Source organism: Sorex araneus, chromosome 6, assembly GCF_027595985.1.
Source record: "Sorex araneus isolate mSorAra2 chromosome 6, mSorAra2.pri, whole genome shotgun sequence".
Classification (NCBI taxonomy): Eukaryota; Metazoa; Chordata; class Mammalia; order Eulipotyphla; family Soricidae; genus Sorex; species Sorex araneus.
Genome location: NC_073307.1, coordinates 102,692,108 through 102,700,563, shown reverse-complemented (window position 1 = coordinate 102,700,563; position 8,456 = coordinate 102,692,108). Strand labels below are relative to the sequence as shown.

The window sequence follows — 8,456 nt, the reverse complement described above, 5'->3', positions numbered from 1 at the left end:
CAGAGGGGCTACAAGCAACACACAAATGAATACACTTCCTTTATCGAGGGTGACAAACCAAAACAAAACCCCCCAAACATGTAAAAACCCAGGGTTCTAGAAATACAAACTCAACTCATACAAATTCAAGCTTGTCTAGACCCTGGTCACAAACCCTAATGAGGTGCTGTAAGCACCAAGTCAGGGAGAGAGGAGGGCAGGAGTGAGGTCAAGAGAGAGGGTGGGGGGAGGCCTCAGAGGCCCCCTACAGTGATCACCCTCACAACGGTACCTCCACCTTGCCAGGGAATGGGAGGAGCCCCAGGCCCTGTCCATTTGACCCCCACCCCACCCCTGGGTGCGGTTTCGAATGGTTCGACCAGTCCCAGATGGTTCAACCCTCCCTGGCTCCATCCTCACTTGCTCTGGCCTCTAGGCTCGCTCTCCTCCTTCTCCACATTCTTCTGTGATTAGTAGCAGGTTAGGGTACTGTATAAGCCGCAGTGAGGCTGGGGGCCAGGGGAGCGGGTGGAGACGGGGTGAAGAGAGGAGGAGAAGAGCTGTCCCAGGACCCTCCTCTCTTCATGGGATCCCAAACTGTACCACCAGCTCTTCTTTTGCATCCACACGGATCTGAGAAAGTGCACTGTAGGCGTAAGCAGCTATCCTGGAGACCTAAGAGAATGGGGAGAAGAGGGCAGGATGGGTGAAGGGGGATCCAGAAAACGGGGAAAACAGGTTACAGTGTCATAGCCCACTTTGTAGAAACTGAAGTAACTGAATTGGTAAAGAAAACTTCAGCCACACACTGTATACTGTTAGGCCAAGTATGGATCCAAAGTGTCCCCGAGATGTACAGACACCATCTGTGCTGTAACTGTGTTGACTTTCAATTTCCTTCGAGCCCCTGGACCCTGCCAGAACCACCTGGACTGATAAACTGAGTTTTCCGAGGGGAAGTGTGCCTTGGCCCTGAGCAGCGCCAAATGGAATTTTCTCCCATTTGGTCATGTGACCAAAACTGTATCTCGTCCTGGCATCTCAAAAGGATGTGGAGGGCAGTGCTTTGTTTTACTGCAGATTGCAGTTAATCTCTGCTCTTCATCGACACAGTGGCATGTGGTTTCAGGGTATAAACGTGATCGTACTCTCTGACCCACTATAAAGTGCTCGGGAGGGACAGATAAAGCTTCTTGTCCATCTTATTTGGCGTTGGCAGTCTTGTAGGGTTCGAGCAAACTCAGGTGCAGCAATAGAGTGAAGGGACAGTGGGGCAGAGGAAGTCACGGGGAAAGGCTAGGTTGAGAGGAGGCGACGGGAAAGGTGGTCCCCACTCCACCCCCACCTCCTGAGCAGCGGGCTGTGGACCGTGGGAAGGCAGAGGGTGGGCTGGTGGCTCACCTGCTGCAAGTCAGAGAAAGGGATGGGCTCGCTGGCCAGCACTTGGTGGGGCTGGCTGGTGAGAGACGGCAGCGGTGGCGGCTTCTTCCAGTGGGTCAGGCTGCTGCTCAGCACAGCCAGGCGAGTGCTGGCCAAGAAGGAAGGGCGGGGTGGGCTGTCACCCAGAGTCCAACAGGCCCTGGCTTGCCCAGCCCGGGCCAGCCTCCCTCCCCCAGCCAGAGAAGCAGCGTGACCCAGCCTCAGCACACCGCGGACTCACTCCAGGCCCGTCTCCCGTGACCTCCCAAGACCAGAGTGACAAGGCAGGCAGACAGGGCCGACAGGGACACTGCCCAAAGCACCGAGGGACCCGCAGTCAGTCCTGGACCCGCACCGGTCTCCAACGCTGGACCGGAACAGGAGAGGAAGGAGGCGCCCAGAGCTGGGGGGCGTCACGGGCCAGGCGCTCACCTGTACTGTCGCGCCCGGTCCATGTACTCGTGCTGCTCCATGCCCTGGGAGTCAGCGGCAGACACATCGATGATGTTGCTTCAGGGAAAGGAGGCAGAAAGGTCATGACAGGTGGCTTGGAGAGGGACAGACTGAGCTCACAGGCATGCCAAGCCCGGGCTATCTGACACCAGTGTCGGGGCCTCTCCACTGGGACAGGCGGCTTGAAGGCAGCGCTCCCCACAGACTGGTGCTCTCAGCCCTGTGCCCTGGGGCGGTGCGGCCCCATGATGCTCACCTGGCTGTCTTGGCGAGGATGGAGGAGAGCAGGGCCTGCTCGTCTGTGCGGGCAGAAGGCAGGCTGTGGTAGTTGGGCTCGGCTCCATTGAGGGTTTTGGCAGGAGGGCTGCTAGGCAGAAGCAGCTTCCGCTCCTCTTGGTCCTAGGAGAGACCACAGGGGAGAAGTCAACCTCAGCTTCCTTAGTCCCACCTGCCACACCTGGGCTCTCCTCTCAGCCCAGTTCTGACCTCGAACACCAAAAATAGCCTGGTGAGGAAGAGCTCCAGTGCCCAACTAGAGTGTGTGTCCACTAAGATTCTGCTCCTGCCTGCCCACAGGCGCCCAGCTGAGTTGGGATCTGGGATGAATTCAAGTGGAACCAAGTCCCTTCAGCAGCCATGGAAAGCGGGGGAGATGCAGGTACGCAGGAACAGCCTGGATGCTTTAGGAGAAAGCCAACTGAGACTGCAAGCCAGTGGAGGGGCCTGGGAAGGGAGGCAATGCCAGCCTCCCCCTACACAGGCCAGTGCTTGGCACCAGGGTGGAGCCCAGACAGGCCTCGTCCCAGGGCACGCAGGCTCACCCTCTCCTTCCATTATCTCAGGGCACACAGCGCACGCACACAGCTTCTTCTACCCTGTGGCCACCCCCCTCTCCTGGGGATCTGGTGCACCCAGGGGTCCCGCGGGAGGAGGAGGTCAAGGGGGGGATGTACGACTGTCCCCACCATACCAAGCCACCATTCCTCTATTAGAGCAGCTTCATTCCTGTGAACCCGTTTTTGGTTTGGTGCTTGGGGGAACAAACAATGCTGAAGACCCCTAGTTACCCTGTATGCAAAGCAACTGCTGCGACAGCCCCCTGAGCTCTCCCTGGATCCCCCAGCAGTCTCATGCCCACTTAGCATGATGATGGCTTCTATGCCAGTCAGGGTCAAGCCAAGTCTCCAGAGTCCTGTCTCCAGATCCTCTGTGAGTTTCACCGCCACCCCCTCCTGTTTCTATCGCCCTAGATAAAAATCTGTTATCTTTCTGGATACAATCTGCCTTGAGTCCATCAACTTCAAATTCCTGCTGGCTTTGTGCTGACCGCCAACCGGATAAGCAAATCTGCAGGTACCCATCTATAGCACAAAGAGCAGAGACAAGGGGTACAGGTGCCCGGGGGCCATCCTGGTAAAAGATGAGTCACTGTCAGAACCGCCCAACTCCTCTGTGCTCCACCCCAGACCTATTTCGGCTCCTTCTCAATTCCCCTGCCCACCCCACAGCTCTCAGAGGCCACTTCCTCCAGGCCAGCCAGCCCTCCCAGGCACGCCCCACCTCTCCACGTTACTCTTTCTTCTCATGAGGACTCTAGTGTCCTCATCTCCCAAGAGCGCCAAGAGATAGAAAAACTGGGCTTCTGCCCCATCACCTTTCACTCCCAGACAACCCCCTTCTCTTTTTAAAACCTGGGCAGGTCTTGGTGCTGGAGCGCTAGTACAATGGGTACGGAGTTTGTTTCCTGGGCCAACCCAGGATCGAGCCCCAACACCCCATACGGTTCCCTGAGCATCAGTAAAGAAAACCCTTGAGCAGGGTACCGCGCTTGCTTATGTCTATGCCTCTTGGCTTGCTTGCCCTTTCCACTGTGGCAAAGTCCCGAGTCCTCTCTTGAACAGGTACTTCCTCCCTTTCTCTCCCCTCACATCTAAGTAAGAAGGAATAGAAAATATCTTGCTTCACTAAGAGACACAAAATAAAACCCCAAACACCACCAAAAGAAATTCAGTCATCTTAATTTTTTGGTTTTCAGGCCCACCCTGTTGTGCTCAAGGTTTATGCATGACTCTACGATCAAGGAATCACTCTTGGCAGTGCTGGGAGAAGAGCAAGCGCCCTCCCCACTGTACTCTCCCTGGCCCATTCGGAAACTCAGGCAAGTCTTAAAAGTCTTCAGAGACAAGACACTTGCCAAAGATTAAACTATTAAAAAAAAAAAATTTTAAGGGGCTGGAGTGATAGCATAGCGGGAAGGGCGTTTGCCTTGCATGCGGCTGACCTGGGTTTGATTCCCAGCATCCCATATGGTCCCCTGAACATTTCCAGGAGTAATTCCTAAGTGCAGAGCCAGGAGTAACCCCTGTGCATTGCTGGGTGTGACCCCCCCAAAAATTTTTTTTTAAAGATTAGGGGCTGGAGCAATAGCACAGCGGGTAGGGCGTTTGCCTTGCACGCAGCCGACCTGGGTTCAAATCCCAGCATCCCATATGGTCCCTCGAGCATAACCAGGAGTAACACCTGAGTGCATGAGCCAGGAGTAACCCCTGTGCATCGCCAGCTGTAACCCAAAAAAAAAAAAAAAAGATTAAACTATTTGGAGAAGGAGAGCTGGATCCATAATGACACCAAATTTGCTTCCCACCTGAGCTTTCCCCTCTCCTGGTCTCTATCCCTAGGCAAGTGGAACATGGGGACGCTTTTTCACACCAAGGTTTGTGCCTGAAGTCAGGTTCAACTAGGAATCAAGAGCCTGAGTTGCGTATGAAAGTATGTATGCGCACACTCACAACCCATCCAGAACTAGCAGCCTGGTCTTTAGGCACAGCTGGGAGGTCATTTTGCCCAATGGATAAAGCTCATGGCCTGGCAACAGAAAACCCTGACTTAGCTATGTCACTCATCCTCTCTGAACTGTTTTGTCACTTTTAAGTAGACATAACCAGTACCTTTAATGGTTGGCAGGGTTGAAAAAAGTAACTAGGGGCTGGAGTGATAGCACAGCGGGTAGGGCGTTTGCCTTGCACGCGGCCGACCTGGGTTTGATTCCCAGCATCCCATATGGTCCCCTAAGCACCGCCAGGAATAATTCCTGAGTGCAGAGCCAGGAGTAACCCCTGTGCATTGCCAGGTGTGACCCAAAAAGGGGAAAAAAAAAAAAAGTACAGGGCTAGAGTGTCAATACTGTGGGTAGGGCACTTGCCTTGCAGGCAGCTCACCTGGGTTGGATTCCCAGCATTCCCTAAGATCCCCTGAGCACTTCAAGGAGTAGTTCCTGAGTGCAGAGCCAGGAGCAAGCCCCTAGCATTGCCAGATTTGGCCCCAAAACCAAAAAAAAAAAAAAAAGTAACTAATAAAAGACCTAGAAAAACGACAACACCATACACTTATTATTATTATAACAAAAGGGCAGAGATGAGAGTGGGAGGGAGGCCTGTCCAAGAATTAAGATTTGGGACAAGGGCCAGAGCTAAGTACAGCCGGTAGGAAACCTGCCTTGCACTGGTCAACCTGGGATTGATCCCAAGCATCCCACTTGGTCTCCTGAGCACTGCCAGGAGTGATCCCTGAGTACCGCTGGGTGTGACCCCAAAACAACAGTGGACAGTAAATGGATGTGGCCTGTATAATGCACAAACAGGCCACTGCCATATCAAGCACTGGATCTCAAAGTTAGAAACAGGAAAGAGGGGGGGTACCAGAGAGTACAAGGGTTAAGGCGCTCGCCTTGCACCCATCAGACCCAGGATCAAATCCCAGGTTTCCAGCCACATATGATCCCCCAAGCACCACAGGGGATCACTCCTGAGCACAGAGCCAGGAATGGCCCATGAACACCAAGCCCCAACCCAGGCCCCACAAAAAAAGAAAACAAGAAAGGGGGAGCCCAACAAGAGGAAAAGGGGAGATTCCAGACAGCAACGAGCCAAACTACCAGCTAGAAGCTGAAGTTTTGTCATAAAGCTTCAAGACTCATTCTCTGAAAAAGACTATACTTGGTTTTCAGGGACAATTTCCTACCAGGCCACAGCTTTCCCAGGTGGCACGAACATGGTCTTCTCTAACATTCTGGGATGATGTGAGGACGAGACGTGAGGACGGGGAGACATGACCCTGTGCCTAGCCTACTGGGTATCTGAAGTCTTATGCAGACAGGAGCCACCAAAGCCTCCAAATAAACACACCCTACCTCTTCCCGTTTAAGCCCTTAAACCTGGGGCTAGACTAATAGCACAGCTGGTATGGTGCTTGCTTTGCACCTGGCCCATCCTGGCACAACCAGGAGTGATCAATGAGTGCAGAGCCAGAGCAAGCTCTGAGCATCGCAGGGTGTGGCCCCAAAACAAACAAATAAAAAAAAAAAAACCCACTTAGCCAAACAGGACATTTGATTGCAGAAAAACCTACTTCCCAAGTACCATTTCTTACGACTACATCATCCGCTGGACTGCGAGCTATTTAAGGAAACCTTTCTGGGGTCCTACCCATTGTGTAGTGCGGAGCCGATCAGAAGGGTGAGTGACCAACAGCTTCAACTTCGCCCTGGGAAAAGCAGGTCATCAGGGCAGAGACCGGGGAGCAGGGAGAACGCACCGACTTTAAATTTAAAACCTGCCCCGTCTGTACAGCCCGACCCTGCGCAGAGATTAGACCTCCAAAGCCTACTTCGCAGGCACCAAGAAAAGTCAGGATGAGCTCCCACCCTCCCTCTTCCTCCAATCTCACCCCAGTTCAACCCGATTTGTGTCATTCAAGGAACTTCCCACACGTCGTGATGTCTTCACTGGGACTATTAAGTCCCCCACTGGCTCGTTCAAACGCCACCCACTCGCAGAGGCCCTCGCGACCCCGGCCCAGCAGTGACCTTCCTTCTCCAACCCCGGCTGCGAACACACGGGTTCCTGTTTCGCCTCGGCTGACCCACCCCTACGCGGATTCGCAAAGCCCGCTAAGACAAGCCCCGGAGCGGGCACAGGAAGCGGGGAGGGGCTGCTTCCCAGGGACCTGGGCTTGGGAGCCTCGAAACCCAAGCGCTCCGAAGGGGACGGGAGCTGACAGCGAGGGGGGCGAGCAGGACAGGCGGCCGCCTGCACGCCCCGAGGCGGGGATTGTGGCGAGAAGCGAGGCAAGCGCCAGGCCCGGCGTCCCTTCTGTCCTCTCCGGGCCTCCGTAGTCCGGGCGCCCTGCAGCCGACTCCCCCGTCGCGGCAAGCCGGTTTCTGCGCCCCGAGCCCCACGGCCTCGGCCGTCCTTCCCGAGCCCCGCACCTGGTCCGAGTCCTCGTTCTCGCTGCTGTAGCAGCACCCCATGGCCGGGGTCGGGCCGGGCGCTCAGGCCGCGCGGAGGAGGGACGGCGTCCGTCAGGAGCCCTTCCGGTCACATGACCCTTAGCCGTGTGCCGCAGGCCGCCAGCCGCCTCCGCGACTGCCCCTCGCCCGAGCGCCCAGGCTGCGACCGCGGCCGCCCCCACCCGACTTCCGGTACCGCCCCACCACGTGATCTATGCCAACCAATGGGAAGTCCCAGCCGGCACCCTGCACGCCCGGATGCGAGCACGTGAGCCAGGAGAGGGCGGGGCGAGTCACATGACTTAGCGTCGTCCTGCTACCTAAATTCTGTTTTCCACCCGGGGCTGCGTGAGCATGTTGTGAGTTGTAGCAGGGGGGCTCGCATCACTGCCCGGCTACCTTCCTGGCTAGCGAGAGCCCACGTACCAGATGCCGTTATGTTCCAAGGGCAGGCGGGATCCAAACCCACCATTCTTGGAGTGTCTAGGAGGACTCTGAGGCTTTGCGCCAAGCTAGAGGACAGCATGTGATGCCCAGAGGTGTCCGCTCCCTGGGCTTCTCAGACGTGCGAGAAGAGGGACTGTAGACCCTCACACGCTTAAGATGGGGTGCAACTCAATCTTGAAGGAGATAGGGACCACCTCACTGATTTTGACTTCAAGGCAGTTCTCTGCATTCCTGGCTTTTGACAGCAGCTTAGTAAATCTTAACACAGAGGCCATAAAAGCCCTTCCTTGAAATCACCCGTCTTCCTTTCGTTGCAACTGAGTTCACCCAAACTGTGGGAGGTACCTAAACCGAAATAGGAGGGATGAAAAGGAGCTTTATTTGGCGTCCCATACACTGCACAGTAGTTTGGGGCCTCCAATTCTCAACAAGTTACTCAAAGACTGATCACTTTAAGAAGATGAAGAGGGGGCTGGAGCGATAGCACAGCGGGTAGGGCGTTTGCCTTGCACGCAGCCGACCTGGGTTCTATTCCCAGCATCCCATATGGTCCCCTGAGCACCGCCAGGGGTAATTCCTGAGTGCAGAGCCAGGAGTGACCCCTGTGCATGGCCGGGTGTGACCCAAAAAGCAAAAAAAAAGAGGGCCGGAGCGATAGTACAGTGGATAGGGATAGGGCTGTTTGTCTGGCACACAGCAGACCTGGGTCCGATCCTGGTATCCTGTATGGTCCCCTGAGCTCCGCCAGGAGTAATTTTTTTATTTTACTTTTTTTATTGCATCATTGTGAGATAAACCCTTACAAAACTGTTCATGATTAGGTTTCAGTCGTACAGTGTATCAGTACCCATCCCTCCACCTCCCAGTGTCC

The 8,456-nt window shown here is 55.0% G+C and overlaps 1 protein-coding gene across 1 annotated transcript; it reads right to left on the bottom strand.

Annotated features, from left to right (window-relative positions):
- Window positions 1-26: 26 nt before the first annotated feature.
- LAMTOR1 (late endosomal/lysosomal adaptor, MAPK and MTOR activator 1) lies at window positions 27-7,338 on the bottom strand. The gene is made up of 5 exons (XM_004618211.2): window positions 7,118-7,338; window positions 2,108-2,250; window positions 1,831-1,908; window positions 1,381-1,507; window positions 27-654 (listed from the first exon to the last, which is right to left on the bottom strand). Exons 1-5 carry the CDS (start codon window positions 7,157-7,159, stop codon window positions 562-564), a joined length of 483 nt encoding a protein of 160 aa, XP_004618268.1. The 5' UTR covers window positions 7,160-7,338; the 3' UTR covers window positions 27-561.
- Between the last annotated feature and the right edge of the window lie 1,118 nt (window positions 7,339-8,456).

Excerpts from the sequence above, each read along its gene's own strand:
- LAMTOR1 (XM_004618211.2), bottom strand. The coding sequence starts at position 7,159 with ATGGGGTGCTGCTACAGCAGCGAGAACGAGGACTCGGACCAG. Across the intron at positions 2,251-7,117 it reads AGAACGAGGACTCGGACCAG|GACCAAGAGGAGCGGAAGCT; the intron begins GTGCGGGGCTCG and ends GGTCTCTCCTAG. Across the intron at positions 655-1,380 it reads CTTTCTCTGACTTGCAGCAG|GTCTCCAGGATAGCTGCTTA; the intron begins GTGAGCCACCAG and ends CCATTCTCTTAG.